General features: G+C 42.6%; 1 protein-coding gene across 2 annotated transcripts in view; it reads right to left on the bottom strand.

The window, feature by feature from the left end:
• Positions 1-1,385: 1,385 nt before the first annotated feature.
• The window catches only part of Anxa2 (annexin A2), a 38,744-nt gene continuing 23,638 nt past the window's right edge, over positions 1,386-16,491 (bottom strand). For both annotated transcript variants that reach the window (XM_090358276.1, XM_090358277.1), the window contains 10 exons: positions 15,933-16,027; positions 12,109-12,222; positions 8,964-9,054; positions 8,410-8,489; positions 7,073-7,132; positions 5,445-5,538; positions 4,593-4,688; positions 4,113-4,171; positions 2,926-3,048; positions 1,386-1,740 (listed from right to left, as the gene is read on the bottom strand). In XM_090358276.1, the coding sequence (XP_090214402.1) occupies positions 1,681-1,740; positions 2,926-3,048; positions 4,113-4,171; positions 4,593-4,688; positions 5,445-5,538; positions 7,073-7,132; positions 8,410-8,489; positions 8,964-9,054; positions 12,109-12,222; positions 15,933-16,027 (872 nt within the window). In that variant the 3' untranslated portion in view covers positions 1,386-1,680. The remainder of the gene's footprint in view (positions 1,741-2,925; positions 3,049-4,112; positions 4,172-4,592; positions 4,689-5,444; positions 5,539-7,072; positions 7,133-8,409; positions 8,490-8,963; positions 9,055-12,108; positions 12,223-15,932; positions 16,028-16,491) is intronic.

The raw sequence follows: 16,491 nt of genomic DNA, 5'->3' as shown, positions 1-16,491 counted from the left end.
TCCCCTCCAGCATCTGTTGTTATTCGTTTTCCTGATCCTGGCCATTCTAACTGGAGTGAGGTGGAATCTTAAGAGTTGTTTTGATTTGCATTTCTTTTATGACCAGAGATGTTGAGCATTTCTTCATGTGTCTGTAGGCCATTTTTGTTTCTTCTTCAGAGAAGACACTCTTTAAGTCTTTGGCCCATTTTTTAAGGGGATGGTTGTTACTTTGGGGATTAGTTTTGGAGTGATTAAATTTTTTGAGCTGTTGATATATTTTAGATATGAGGCCTTTGTCCGTTGTTTGGTTGGTGAAGATCTTCTCCCACTCTGTGGGCCTCCTAATTAATTTACTAGCTATATCCTTTGCCATACAAAAGCTCTGCAGTTTAATGCAGTCCCACTTATCCAGCCTTTCTCTTATTTGCTGTGATTGTTGGTCTTTATTAAGAAAGTTTCGACCTGTGCCAAGGAGGCCTATTCCTTCCTGTAAAGTTTTCAGTGTGTCAGTTTTTACCTCCAGGTCTTTGATCCATTTGGAGTTAATTCTAGTGCAGGGTGACAAAGAAGGATCCAACTTTAGTTTTCTGCAGGTGCTTAACCAGTTCTGCCAGCACAACTTGTTGAAGAGGCTGTCTTTCTTCCAGTCTATTTTTTTGGCTCCCTTGTCAAAGATTAGGTGGCCATAGGTCTGTTTAAACCACTGGCTTTATCTGAGATTTCCCTCCTATTGGTCCTCACATCCCCTGGCCATGGGATGCTACTCAACAGAACATTCTATTACTGTGGAAATGTTCCTCCCCTATGCTGTCCGAGGCACTAGCTACTAACCACATATGGATTCTGGGTATTTGAAATATGGGTGGTATGACTGGAGAACTGAATGTGTGTGTATGTGTTTGTGCACTGCTAGGGATAGAACCTAGGACCTCATGCATGCCAGGCAAGTGTTCTACCACCAAGCTGCACATCTTGGCCAAGAGTTGAATCTTGAGTTCAAGTTTAGCATAATTTAAATCTATTTACATTTAGTCACATCTGATAGTGGCTACTATGTAGTTTGTTCTTCTAAGGACTATCTCAGTGCTAGTTTGAATAACACAATCCACAGCACATTTATTTATTTATTAATTTATTTAGCCAATCCTGAGGCTTGAACTCTGGGCCTGGGTGCTATCCCCAAGCTTCTTTTTGCTCAAGTCTAGCACTCTGTACCTCTATAGTACCACTTCTGGCTTTTTCTGTAGATATGAGTTTTACAGCTTTTCCTGTCCAGACTGGTTTCAAATCATGATCTTCTGATCTCAGTCTTCTCAATAGCTAGGGTTACAGGCATGAGCTGCCACATGAGCTAGCACAAGTAATTTTTAAACCATGGAATGCCAAGAGCAAGACCACCAGAATTCTTGTTTCTAAAGTAAAAACTTAGTTTATTCATGACATAATACACAGGAGGCAAAGTGTTTCACATCATAGGCTTCACTTCCAACTCTGGAATGTTCATTTCTTTGGCTTAAAGGAGAGATGAAGGGAATGCCAGGCATTGCTTAATGCTGCTAAAATAGTGGGGGAGGGGCAATGCTAATGTAGACTTCACAGGGAGGGGCTCTGGGGTTGGTTAGTTGCAAGCTGTTTCTCTAAAATGTTAGGTGAGTGCACTGGCAGCTCAGGGTCAGGATGCTCTAGCCACGTAGTGATTCAGTCATCTCCACCACACAGGTACAGAAGTGCCTTCTGGTAGTCACCTTTGGTATCTTGCTGTAAATAGGCATGGAGAAAAGAGAAACATAGAATCAGGAAACAGACCAAACTCCATGTGAAGCAGTCTCCACCCACTGCAGAGACTCTACAAGGCCTTGTCACCCCCAGCAGTAGAAGCCCATGTTCACAGTGCGGCCCCTGCAGACCTTCTGGAAGTGTGGTAGGAGAAGATGCCAGGTAGTTGGTGCATTACTTCTCACACATTGATACCCTCCCTTTCTCATGTTTTTGTCCGTATTTTCCTTCCCCCATTTCCTCCCAATCACCTTGTTTCACCTCCCCCCTTCCCTTTCCTATTCAGAGAGACTTTCAAGATACCTTCTCCCCTTCTGCAGGGCAGTCCCACACATTGCTTCCCCCCTTCCCCCCTCGCCCTTTCACAGAGGACTGAGTATGGGCCCTATTCACTTTACTCTTTCATGGATTCTTAAACTGGTGAGGTGAGGAATTGGTGACTCAGAGTCAAACTGGTCTCTCAATCTGGCTATACCAGAGCTACCTCTGAATTTATCCTTGATGAGCAAGGTATAACTGTGCTTATGCTTTGAGCAGCATCTCTTCCCAGAGAGAAGAAAAAGAAGGAGGAGAAGGAGGAGGAAGGGAGAAAGGAAAGAAAAAAGAAAAGGAGGAAAGTAGGGAGAGAGAGAAGCAAAAGGAAAGGAGGAAAAGAGAGAAAAGAAGGAAAAAGCCTGGCTGAATTATACACAGTAGTATAATTGCCAATATAGTCAGTTTTTATATGCCAGTGTTCTATCACTCCCAAGTGACCAGAGGCTGACTGAAGAGATGGGATTTATGGGTAACTACACAGTACTAGGCCTTTCTGAGGATTTTTCAAGAAATAAGTATACTAGATTATAAAATTTAATTCGTCTTCAAAGTCCAGGATATCACTACATCATGCAGGATCATCATCCTGAATACCAACCACCATCACAGACCAACACTTGTGGGAAATACAAAATACTGGCCCTATCTCCAAATCTAGGATAGCTAGTCAACAGTGATTTCAGTAGTGCTTACATTTACACTCTTTTTATGTAGTGACCAGCATCTCTTCCCAGACAGGTACAAAAGGTAGTGGTTTTCTTCACCATTCTATTTCTGTGAGCAGCCAACCTGCCCAGGAATCTAGGCCCTCTGCCCAGCCAGGCAGAGCCAACCTAGCATCCCAGGCCTTACCTGGATGTAGTAGTACAGAGATTTGCCGTACTTCCTCTTGAATTCAGACCTAATTTTCAACATGTCCACTTCACTACGGGAGACCATGATTCTAATCAGAACCTTATCTCGAGTCCCCTTGCCCTGAAAGGCAAGTTAAGTTAAGTTACTCAACAACAGCATTTTTTTTGTCAGTCCTAGGGCTTGAACTCAGGACCTGGGCACTGTCCTTTTGCTCAAGGCTAGCAGTCTGCTACCTGAGCCACAGTGCCACTTCCAACTTTTTCTGTGTATAAACACCAATTTTAAAAAAAAAGCATATAATACATTTCCTAGAGCATAACTGATTCTTGGAGCTGCCTTCTCGAAAGGTTAAAACCAAGTTGGGGGTGGCATTGTATGCCTATAATCTCAGCACTGAGACCCTGTCTCCAAATATTTTTTACAAAAAGATTGAAAAATAGCAATGAAATTATTCATTGGGAAAAATGAATATTTTGTAGTTTAACACACGTCCAAAGTTAATTAGCACATGTACCTGCTCTGTACATCCAATAAATATATACTGAGCACCTATTACTATAAGACTTGGCTCAAGAAATATATGTTAATCTGCAAAAGGTGGCTGCCTCCCAAGTGCTTAGAGAAGATACATTTTGTTTCATGGCTGTGTGCCAATGCGAATAGTACAGAAAAGCTAGGACCCAAGTCTACTTTGAGAGCCAAGGGGAGACAGCAGAGTCACTGTAGACAAGGGAAGAGCTCAGGTGAGGTGCCATGGTCCTGGAAGCCAGAGCATAATAGGTATGTTGGCCATGTGGTAGATGGGAATGGGTTTGTGGGAAGAGATGGTTCACACAGAGTTGAGTGTGGAGCAGGTTTGAAGGGAACAGAAGGAACATGAGGGCCACTGCACAGTGGATGTTCACGTCTCTGTCCTTCCTCACTCATCTCCACTCTGGGAGAAACAGGAAGAAATTCCCCAGCAGGTACCAGACACCACCATCACCCAGCACTCAGTCTTCTGGTGGCACTAAATGTTCTACCTGTTCCCAAACATGCATTTGAGAAGATGAATTTGTGAATGAATACAGCTACAGATGACTAGTGAGCTCACTGGGATCTGCTTCTTTCTCCATCCATGAGTCAAACAGACTCAGTGTGGAGCCCACTGTAGAAACCCAGGCCTCTCAGCTGACTGTTCCTACCTTCATGGAGTCGTACAGCCGATCAGCAAAATACAGAGGCTTGTTCTGAATGCACTGGACTGTGGAGAAAGAGAGATTGTCAAGGATACAGGTATCCATCACACCTGAACCAGGGGTAGATGCTGCTCTGGCCCTGATTCCACAGAATGTGAAGGACTAAGGGCAATCAGGTATCTCCACTGTGGCTTTCAAACAGGGGATTCTGCGGACTGTAGAAATCTATGTGCATCTCCCAAGTCTCCCTAGCATAGCCCCATTATTGTTTTACTCCTTCCTAGAAACCTACCAACCTAAGCCTTTCTTCAGTTTGCCTGTCCTTAATCTATAATTATCCTTATAAAACTATTTAAATGAAGAGTAGAAGCCATTCCCTATCCCAAACCCCATGGGGAGTAAGAGGCTAGCCATTCATTTCTTCTGCTTCTGTCCTATCCCTTGACAATGGTACCCACTAGGAATGAGGAGGAAACATTTGCTTACCGAGATTCAGGAAAGCATTTTCCAGGTCTCCTTTGACTTCTTTCTTGATGCTTTCCAACATGTCATATGGGCTGTAGCTCTTGTATCTCTCAAACACTAAGGCAAAGAAACCAATAAGTCTTGGATCAAAACATTCATCAAAGCTGCACTGATTACTCACATAATTATGTACCATTATTTATTTTTTTAAAATACCAAGATGATCTTAACTAGCTCCTTAGGAAGCTAGAGGTTGCCATGATGGACCAGAACTACCATGGTACCAAGTGTCCTGGAGGAGTAAGGTGATTCACTTATCCCAAATGGCACTATCCAGGCCAAAGTTCTCCTCTAAATGGGACTTACTACATCTGGAAGCCATGAGAAATAATGTGAAGCACCTAGCCAAGTCCTTACCTCAACATACATGGCAAGATCAAACGAAATTAGAAATGAAAGCAAGCTAACACAGCAGATACAAAATTGTGTGTATGGGCGCACTGGTCCAACGGCTTGAATTCTGGGCCTGGGCACTCTCACTAAGCTTCTTTTGCTCAAGGCTAAATGCTCTACCACTTCAAACCACAGTGCCAATTCCAGCCTTTTCTGAGTAGTCTATTGGATAAGAGTCTCACAGACTTTCCTGCCCTGGCTGGCTCTAACTGCAATCCTCAGATCTCAGCTAGGCATGAGCCACCAGTGCCTAGATCATAGAAGTATTTAAGAGAAGGCTCCAGAATAAGAATGGTGGGCAAATGGATAGGGTGAAAGAACCTAGAGGCATGTCTAATGGAGAGTGAGCCTCAGAACAGACATCCAGCCAGCCTGCCCAAGAACCCTTAGGTACTAAGCCCTCCTCAGCTCAGCACCCACCTTTCTGCAAGTGGCACACGCTTCTTTCAGTCATGATGCTGATCCACTTGGGAACATCAGTTCCTTTCCTCTTCACTCCAGCATCATAAAGATCCTGCAAATGGAGGAAAAGTTAGGCACACAGTCCAGAGCAAGGGCAGAAATGTCAAGCTACTCCCCATCCCAAAGGTTATAGGTTCAAAAAGCCAAATAGCGAAAGATAACACTGCAGACATGGCCAAAATAGTTCATTTGGGAGAAGATTTTCATCACTAACATCTTCCCTATGCAATTACTAAGACTTTCATTGATCATGAGGTTGAAGCTACAGGAGAGCTTCTATAAGAAACTGGACCAAAAGGTTTTATCCATACAAAGAAGGATAAGCAAATGTTCTGTGATATGTTTACTCTCCTTTCTTGGCATATTTAATAGCAGATAAGTTATTAAAGATAGTGTTAGGTCAGGCACCCTACTCAAGCTTCCTAGAAACTCAGGGAATGATGAAGCAGGAAAAGCAACTAGTCCAACCTCCTTTTTTTTCTGGAAAACTTAGGGATTGTAAGTAATGCAAGGAATGGCAAGAAGGTGCACCGAAAGAACAGATATTCATTCAGAGGGCTTCGTCATCTGAGAGTTGTTAAACTCAATGCCTATTACTATATTTAAATCCTTCTATATCTCTTACTAAAAGTATCATGCAGAATGATTGGAATTATATTTTATCTTCTTATTTTTATTCATTTTTTATGTTGGTACTGAGGAACTTGGGGCCTCAACACTGTGGCATAGTTCTCACAAGGCTAATAATGCTCTTACCATTTGGGCCACACCTCCACTTCTGGATTTTTACTGGTTATCTAAGATAAGAGTTTATTGGATTTGTCTGTCTAGGCTGGCTTTGTACCTTGATCCTCAGATCTCAGCCTTCTGTGTAGCTGTGATTATAGGCGTGAAACTCTCTAGCACCTGGCTGAATTTTAAAACTAATACATTTGAATTCTTTCTTTTCTGCAGCTTCATGACAGGCTTTGAGGTAACTATTGAGCCTCGGGATAAGATGCATCGTTCATAGCTGTCTCAATCAGCTTTACAAATAGTTCTCACTGATTATGATAAACTTCTATTCAGCAATCACAATGAGCAAGAAAGCCTTCTTCCCTGGCTGTACCTACACTACCTTTTCCAGTTTCCTCACTTGTTCTTTCCATTTCCACATTCCTCCCAACAGGAACTTCCTTTCTTTTCATTTTGTTTTATTATCTTTAAGTAGTTGGGAACTGGTACTTTCATACAAGCAAAGTCTGAATGAGTGTGCATGAGTCAGGAGCTAATCTGATCACTATTCCAAGAACACTGTAAGGGATAGATTCTAATAAATGATCACTCTCAGAAAGGGAAAAAGGAAGCTTGTATTCAAAATCTGTTGTGGGTTTAAAGTATGACTGCAAGTTCCTTTGATTGTCTTCTCTTCCAAAGACAAAGCCTAATTTTATCTTTTTCCACTGACCCTAGGCTAGATAATAAATATTTGTTGGTTTGTGCTGCTAAGTTTGGGGGCAATTTGTTACACAGAAATAGGTGGTTCTACAAACTATTCAGAGATTTACCAGAGAACAGAAAGTAAAGCTCAAAACCTTGCCACTTACCCGAGCATCCTGGTCAATCAGTTCATAATCAATGACAGAGCCATCCTCTGCTCTTCTGCCCTATAGCAAGAAAAACAAAGATTTAAGAACATCAGTCTTTTGCTTCATGTATTTTAAAACTGAAAATGTTTCCTCCTCAAGTCAAGTAAGATACTCTTTAATTTCCTGAATCAAACACTCACTAATCCATTTACTTCATTCTGAGACAAGAGCAGGAAGCGGGGAAGTTGTCACAGCGGTGAAGTGGGGGAGGGCTGTACCCCCCTTTGGTGTCCCTTACTACCTAAGCACCTGACAGAAGCCCCTCCTCATCATTTCCTTCAGCTCAGAGTGTTTACAGTCTAAGTAGAGAACGTGTTAATGGTCAAAGGATCTCCAGAGAGACCAAGAAGATGTCATATGTATAAAAAGGAAGTCCTTTTACAGAGCAGAGGGCTGGGGGGTTAACAGTGGGGCTGCGGGGAGGGTGCAGGGACAGGACTGTCTGCACAAGTCAGATCACGCTCCCATGTGAGTGAGGTGATGTGCAGTCAGAGCACAGTTGAGAAGGAGGGAATCCCAGCAAAGAGCTGGAGGCAGGGAGGCCAAAGGGTGAAGGCAGCTGGGGGCCTGGAGTTGACGCAGCTGAGATGGCTGTTGATCAGGGGAACAAAATAGTGGACATGGATTAGAAAAAGATCTGTGGTTGGTGATAGCTAGAGGGTAGTAAGTAAAGGGAGGAGAGCTGGGGCATAGCTGAGTGAGGGAGATGTGCTGCCAGGAGGGAACACGTTCCATCAGTCGTTTGCCATCAGGTTGGTTCTGGAGAAATTCTCCTCTCTCCCCTGATAGGCAGGCTTTCAGTGGCACACAGGCCAGAATTCCAGCTTCCCGGGGAATGCTTGTCATCTAAGTTTCTGTGCCAACATTAGCAATCAGCTCCACAAAGACTTCCACCCCAAAGGACTGCCTGTCCCTGGGTAAATGCTGTCATTACGCAGAGAAGTGAAAGAAACAGGAGCATCCTGTACAGCCACAGATAGCGGCAAAGTGACCTTCCCTAAGTCATGAGGTGATGCTGGGCACCAAAATCCAGGCCAGAACTTGAGAACTGCCTGTTCCCCTCTCTGGTCCCTACAGTCCAGTTGTCCATGCGGTTTTGCAGGATAAGAAATCCTATTATACAAAAAAAAAAAAAATGACAACTCTGCAGTTGACAGTGCAAATGCACTGTCAGAAATGCAACCGAATTTCTAGTCTGGTGCAGAGGATTTTAATTTGTTTCCAGGTATAAAATGAAGAATGTGACTTGCTTTGGAGAAGAAGCAAGTGCAAAGAAATAAAAGGGAGAGACCAACCTTAGCAAGGGCGACCATCAGCTTGCGGAAGTCTCCAGATGTATCGGAAATAATGTCCTTCTCCAGGTCAGTCTTGTACACTTGAGAAACAATACATCCAATGTGATGTTTCTTGGGAACCACCACCCCAAACAGCCCTTGTCCGCTAAGGCTCAAAGGGCCTTAGCGGAAGTGTGCCAGACACTCTCCTTTGCCCCAAACTGAAGGTTAGTATAATTTTTAACTCATAAAATCAGAACAGGATTTATTATCAATGACAATGGACAGATGGCTCCAAATCAACTCATAGGTCCTCAAGGTCACCTTGATCAATAAAGTATATTGTTTCCCAAACTTCTTCACTAGGAGTGCTCATTTGAAACAACCATCAAACAATTGGGAGGTGAAACCAGTCATGGGAATACAGCCTATAATTCCAGCACTCAGGAGGCTGAGTGAAGTAGGAGGATCACAAGTTTAGGCAACATAGTAAGATATATCCCCCAGCCAGGCATCTGTCCATAGCACTGACCCAGACAGGAGCCACTCACAGTCATAGGCTCTGGGCTACTCACTTTCCTTGTAGACTCTGTTAATTTCCTGAAGTTCTTGGTTGGTTCTGGAGCAGATGATTTCAATGAGGGAGTCCTCATCAGTTCCCAGCCCCTGAGAACCAGGAAGCACAGACATAAGCCACCTTTCTCAACATTGGCCTTCTTTTCTGAAGTCCACTAGGTGAACTGCAAATGTGGAAAGGAGGCTGTTGACCTTCTTTCTTCCCATTCCTTCTGAGCAATCTGTACTGTGGTTTTCAGCATAAAATAAGTGCCTTTCTATTTCTGTGTGTGTGTGCAAGTGTGCACGTACTTGTGTGCACTCTGGTGCTGGTGCTTGCACTCAGGAACTTCACCTTTTTACTCAAGGCTGGCACTCTACCACTTGAGCCATACCTCCATTTCTAGCTCTTTGCCAGTTAATTAGAGATAAGAGTCTCGTGGACTTTTTTGGGGGAGGGGCCTGGGTTAGCTTCAAATCACAATCCTCAGAACTCAGCCTTCCTGATGAGTTAGGATTACAGGCATGAGCCACTAGTATCCAACTCCTGTTGCTTTAATAGAGCACAAAATAGTATTTAAGTGGTATGATTAAGTTGAGCAATAGAATGTAGTCACCTTTTGAGGGTTTATTAAGTATATTTCCCTCTGATTTTATTTCTTCATTAAATAATTTGTCTTAGAAATCTGATAAAGATAGAAATGTTATAGTGCCACAGCTAGCATCAGTAGACTAGAAAGTCTTATGACCAAAGCCAAGCATAGTCAAGATAAAAATTTTAGTTTCTTTTCTTTGAAATGTAAAATTGGGTTAATATTAAAATTTTCATTCTCGTACCTCTATTTTTGCTTCATTATTATGCAGTCTTCGGGCATTTTAGGAAAGCAAAAGGAAACAGTGAAGTACTCAATAAACCTAGACACCACCACCTTATTAAGGAATAAGAATTTGATGAGTGATGTATTCAAATTTAATATGTACACTTTGGAGCATGCTGGATAGCTTGAAAGGACTCAATGAAACATATATTTCAAAGCTAGCTTCATGATCAAAGTTGAGATTTTTAATAATCGGGACTTTCTAATACATGAGAAAGCCCAATATGGAAATATCGCTTTGAACTAAGCAGAATTACAACTGTTTAAAATGTAAATCAATTATAAGGTGTTAATATAATAAGAAACTTACTTATCCACATGAAAAGTGTGTCAGACATTAATTAAACTTATTAGAGTTTATATGTCCCTGAAAAAGTAGCTTGTAGAATCCTAGCTAAGCCTCTGCATAATGGTTAATTTTGCATTTTATCCTTAATCTAATCTGAGCCACTGGCTCTTCTTCCAGAGTTTTTATCATGATGTATAGAAGTCCCAGCAAAGCCCTGAGTTCTCCTGTAAGCAAAAGATTCACACAGCACATAGATGTTACAAAATGACTGTTGAACATCTTTGAATACATTAGGGAGGGCTAGGTTTTCAATCTCAGGGATGATAGAAATGCAGTTGAAAAGTAGCTCATGCACTGGAAGAAATGCTACATTCTGACATCTTAGCAATACAAAAAGGACATAGTAATAAAAAGTCTACTGCCTTCTATTCCCCATGTTGCAGTTTTAATCGTTACAGTGGGTTTATCTCTGCGGGTTTATCTCTGCACTCCAAGGTGACCTTGGCACTAGTCCATGCTTTCTGTAGATTACCCAGTATTCCATGGACAGCTTCTCCTGTGCCATATGATAGATGCTGCCACTAGAATTGCTGAAAGTCAAAACACCCATTTTTAAACACATAGTTCAGTTAATGTTATGCCAAACTTCATGGATTTTAGAAGAGTACTTGATTGTGAGAGCTAATGGAAGAGCTGGCACAAGGTAAAAGATGTAATAGAACATCTTTCACTAGGTCCAGTTACACAGATTACAGCCTTGACTGACAGCTCAAACTGGTCTGTCTCAGCTCAGTAATACGTAGTAATAGATAGTGGAAAAACCACCTGGATCATGACTAGATGGACTCTTGATGAAAGTAAGATCAACTGATCAGATGAGTTAATGGTCTGAAGAAACCAAGGAGGGACTGACTCATGCAGGGCTCCAGAGGGTCAAAAATGTGGTATATAGGAATGCTACCTCCATCAAGCAGCTCATGAACAGTTGTTGACATACATGGCCTGCTTAGGAAACTCAGAGCCAATCCCATGAATGGACCTGAGTACAACTTCAACTAAGGTGAAGAATCCAGAGCCCCAGCCTTGTCCTGGGTGTGTGATGTAGTGTTCTCTTGAGTAAAACTGTGGTAATAGCTCTGGGGACAGGAGGATACAGTTAAATCTGTTCATAATTCAAAAAATTAAGTAGCATGACAGAAAACCATATTGACCTGGAATATCTATATTAAAAAAAAGGTTTTACCCTGTTCTGTCAGGAGAGGGCAGCATCAGACTAATCAAAATGTGGCAAACACTCTGGGAAGAGGGGCTGTATATTTTGTGTTAGTAAGCATTTATATATCCATAACACTTAAATCATATTTGGTATTTTCAAGAGGGGACTCCCCCAAACAAGAGGGGGTTCCAACCTAGAGTTCTTATTAATCCAACCCGAAATTGATTATTAAAGTTGACTTTTCACAGGAAATGCATATTAGATATATGTGTGCAGTCAAGGCTTTGAACAAAAAACAGACACTATTCACAATCTGATGTCCCTTCTTACTGCTCTATGCTGTTCTAATTTGGGCCCAAACAACAGGACATGGCAGGAAGCTGGCTGGAGAAAGAAACACTCATGAACATGAGCAGAATTTGCAAGCTTCTCTTAACAAAAGCTATGAGTGTTTCCTTCTTCATGTCACAACATATCCTACAGAGGAAATGCAATCAGGGAAGTAGTTTTCCCAAACGACATTGCAATCGCCCAGGTGCCAAGTAGTCGCAGCTGGTGAGTGACTTTTCACTATCACGAAATTTCTCTGCAATCTTAAAAGAAAGAGGCAATTGAAATATTTTTGGTAAAAAATCCCTAAACTTACAGCTTCAGGGTATTTGAAAAGGAAAAAAATCCCAAATGAGAATTCAACAAAAACGGTAAATCACCTAAATTACACTAAAATAAGCTGAAATTGTGAAATATTAACAGCACGTTAATGACATGTCATCCATGCTTACCTTCATGGAAGCTTTTAGCTCGGAAGCATCATACTGAGCAGGCGTCTTCAACAAGCCCAGAATCACTGTCTCCAGGTGGCCAGATAAAGCAGACTTCAGTGCGGATGGAAGTTCCTTCAGGAAGATAGGCAATCAGACATACAGAAAATGGGGTTAGTGACCAACATTCGCTCTAAAAACCAGTGAGTTAAATTCAAGGTGAAGCAGGTTGTAAGCTTCTCAGCCCTCGGGGGTCATCGGTCACTCTCCCCAGCACACATTTCACAAGCCCCAGATCACCACATCACATCAAATTTGCCTTCTCCCCTAGTCATTAAAAGAAATTGAAGCATCCTGGAATTCTTCAGGAAAGCCTGAGTGGGAAGACCCTCTGGTGATACACACGGGGCAGTGGAAGACCTGTGGAAGACAGGGTGCTTTCCAGAGTTGTGTTAGCCCAGAGTTTCAGTGCCTGCAGAGATCTCTCAAGAGGTCTTTGTGTGGCTGCTCTAGGACTATGGCCTTGGAGTTTCCAGGGAACCAGGGCAGACCCCAACATGGCTGGAAGTGGGCTTCATAAGGTTTCCCTATTCAAGATGCATCATGTAATATTAAAGAGATATTTACTCATATTTCCTAAACTGGCATGGGGTTAATGGAGATGATGGGGGAAGTAAAGGTCTCTTTTTGACTTTTCTATAATTTACTTTTTTTGTCGAACATGGGGATTGAACTCACAGCTTGGGTACTGTCCCCAAACTCTTCTGCTCAAGATCAGTGTTTTACCACTTTAAGCCACAGAGCCACTTCAGATTTTCTGGTAGTTTATTGGAGATAAGCATCTCCCAGGCCGGGAGTTTGGCCTAGTGGTAGAGTGCTTGCTGAGCATGCACAAAGACCGGGGTCCGATTCCTCAGTACCACATACATAGAAAAAAGCCAGAAGCAGTGCTGTGGCTCAAATGGTAGAGTTCTAGCCTTGAGAAAGGCCAAGGACAATGCTCAGGCCCTGAGTTTAAGCCCTAGGACTGGCAAAAAAAAAAAAAAAAAGGCTCCCAGACTTTATGCCTGGGCTGGCTTTGAACTGCAATCTTCAGATATCAGCCTCCTGAGTAGCTAGGGTTACAGGTGTGAGCCACTGGTGACCACCTTGTAAGTTACTTCACCATGAACACAAGTTTTTAGGTTTGAAGCAACACCCATGTAGATAAATAACCCTAATTCGATGTTACTTTCAACTTGGGATCCAACTTCCTACCATTCACGTGCCTTGAATTCACATAGCTGAACTCTTCCTTCTGCAATGATTTTCTTTTCAGTGCTTTCCTTTTCACTCCTTTCTTTCCCCCCTGTTTTCTAACAGCCCCTGTGTATCTACAATGTTAAACTCTCAAGGAACCTGCAGACTCATAAGAGATAGTTTGCAACCTGCTTCAGGGATAATCTCTGATCCTTTATAGGTGTCATGAAGGTTAGAACTGGCATGGCTCTGAGAAATCATCAGGACAAACCCTTTCCCTCCCTACTTTTCCTGCTTCCCTTAGTTCTGAGAACACATGGCCCTTGACAGAATGTTTTTTCAAAGCAAGATTTTCCAATTTGGAACTCTGAGGTTAGATGATTCCAGACTTAGTCCACCCCTTGACATTCCCATTCTAGGCTCAAACCCCAAATGGCATCTAGACACCTACTGACTTCTACTTTTACTCTCAATTCTGTCTGTGTTCCACTTCCTGTTTCTCAGAATATCCAGCACAGGAGTTAGCGTTTAGCAACAATCCCAGATATAGCTGACAAATCCAACATAACCATTCCCTACAGAGGGCAGTCTCATACCGGCTAACTGCCAGAACATGGAAGGAACATAAAATCTGAAAGCTCTCAGCCTGCTCTCCTTCTCCTGTGTTGGATGCACTGAGGTCAAGTTCACTACTGGGGCAGCCTGGTCCTCATCCCTATGGTGCTAGGCAAGCAACCCATCTCAAATGATAAGCCTCTGTGTCCAGGATTCCCTTCAAACACTGCATCTAGAAGCTTACAAACCTTTCTGTAAAAGACGACTCTCCCTGATCAAGGCTGGCAGTCATCAAGAATCAGTGAAGAGTGAGTTGTCTCGAACACCCAGCAAAGATTGTGTTGTTGCTGACCCCACCATGACTCTGGCTCTATCATCCTTTCCACAGGATCTGTGAGCACTTTGCTCTCCACTTATCTAATGTGAAATTAAGATCTGGGCCTTTGTGTTTGTAAGTACACACAGTTCTAAGACCACACTCGGTGACAACTGAGTGAGCAAGTATTTCCTTACCAAACCAGTTGGAATGTCTGCTCCTACTTGGCTGTACTAACTCCAGGGAAGCAAGAGAAATAAAACATTCCCCTCTGTGCTTCACCATGGCAGATTAATGGAAATCTAGTGGAAGGAGAATTTTAATGCACCTGGGATGAAAGAGCTGCTTTCCTACTTCTGTCCTTGCCAGCTGATAGGAAGGGTGGAGGTGGAACCAATAACAAGGCTTGACCTGCAGCTCCCCCACTGGCCATGTCAACCCCAAGAACAGAGGGGCTCCAGCGTCCTGTCAGCTCACCTCTGCTGTAACTCTCAATGAAAGCCTAAGCCAAACAGGAGCCATAGGAAGCCGCTCCTACGCTCCTCTCATGGCGCCAAGAACAAATCAAAACCTTTTAATAGCAGGAAGTTAAAAATAAAGCAGCCCATCCTTCAAAATAAAATGTCCTCACACAGTGACAAAATAAAAATGAACAAATATGGGTTTCTCTTTAACCACTAGTGGACAGGCGAAGGAAAAAAAAGAACATCAAGACTTTAAATAGTAGAAGTATGGTGGGTCAAAAATAGCCCACCATACTAAGAGACTAAAGACACTATACAACCAGCTAAGCCCATTCACTGCACAACGGTCAGAATTCAAGGATTTGTTTGTTTTAGCATAAGAGGGACATGGTAGGTTCAATTTTCAGAGGAGGTTACAGTGCTAAGATTAAATTAGAAACTGCTTTCTATTCTCTGTTCCAGGGCTTGAACTCAGGGTCTCACCCTCACACTTGTTTGCTCATGGCTGATACTGTATCATTTGAGCTAACCAGCTTTTTAGTGGTTAATTGCTGAGTTTCCTAGACTGTTTTTCAGCCTGTACTGGCTTTGAACCATGATCCTCCAGATCTCAGCCTCCTGAGTAGCTAGAGTTATAAGTATGAGCCACTGGTACCACTATAAACTTATCAAGTGTTAACAAAAGTCGTAGCAATGGAGTAAATTGCTACATGTCAAGAATGAGCATAAGGGCCAGGAGTTTGACCTAGTGGTAGAGTGCTTGCCAGCATGCACAAAGACTCAGGTTCGATTCCTCAGTACCACATACAAAGAAAAGCTGGAAGTGGTGCTGTGGTTCAAGTGGTAGAGTGCTAGCCTCAAGGAAAGCTGAAGAACAGTGCCCAAGCACTGAATTCAAGCCCCCGGACTGGCACAAAAAAAAAAAATTAGCATAAAATGCCTAGCATAAATAAGAACTCAGTAAGTGGGGCCAATTATTGCTATTGTTTCTCTCTCTGGTATTCCTTTCTATTTCCAGAACCTCTCCTTCCTTATGTGCCAGATTGGAACAACAGGGTATTAGAATAAAGACTGCTGTCTTTGTTTATGAACCTCCACGTATGTGGAAGTAGTAACTGATACCAGGAAGTTAGAGGAAGTTGCATACCCAAGGCTTTTAGAAGGCTTTTGCTGGTGAGAACAGAAACAACAACTCACCCAAAGAAAAAGACAGAGGTTTCGGAAAGTTAAGTCCCACAAGGCATGCCCTCCATGCCAGAAATTACCCGTACCTTTTTGGTCCTTCTATGGTAGGCAAAGGCAATGTCCTGCCTCTGTTCATTACTGCGATTTGTCAAAATGTTCACGATGGTGACCTCATCCACACCTGTGGGGATTTAAGTTACAAGTAGTTAACTGTATATTCTAGAACTTTGGGTTTTTATAGAAGGTTTTAGACAGAGTTGTTTGTTTGTTTGTTTGTTTGGGGTTTTTTTTTTGCCAGTCCTGGGCTTGAGCTCAGGGCCTGAGGAATGTTCTTGGATTTTTCTCAAGGCTAGACCTCTACCATTTGAGCCTCAGCACCACTTCTGGCTTTTTCTAAGTATGTGGTACCAAGGAATCGAACCTGGGTCTTCGTGCATGTTAGGCAAGCACTCTACCACTAGGCCAAACTCCCGGCCCTAGACAGAGTTTTGAATGCGGAAATTTATACATGCTGTCTTCCAAAGTAAATTGCCAGAGCATCAAGATTAGTTCTTGTTTCATTTTGTTGGCTAAACTTGGGTTTGAACTCAAAACCTCACATTTTCTGGCCATTCTACCATCCCCTTTCTGTGTGTGTGTGGCGGG

Source organism: Megascapheus bottae, chromosome 25 (assembly GCF_031878675.1).
Source record: "Megascapheus bottae isolate mThoBot1 chromosome 25, mThoBot2.hap1, whole genome shotgun sequence".
NCBI lineage: Eukaryota > Metazoa > Chordata > Mammalia > Rodentia > Geomyidae > Megascapheus > Megascapheus bottae.
This window is presented reverse-complemented; position numbering and strand designations above follow the sequence as displayed.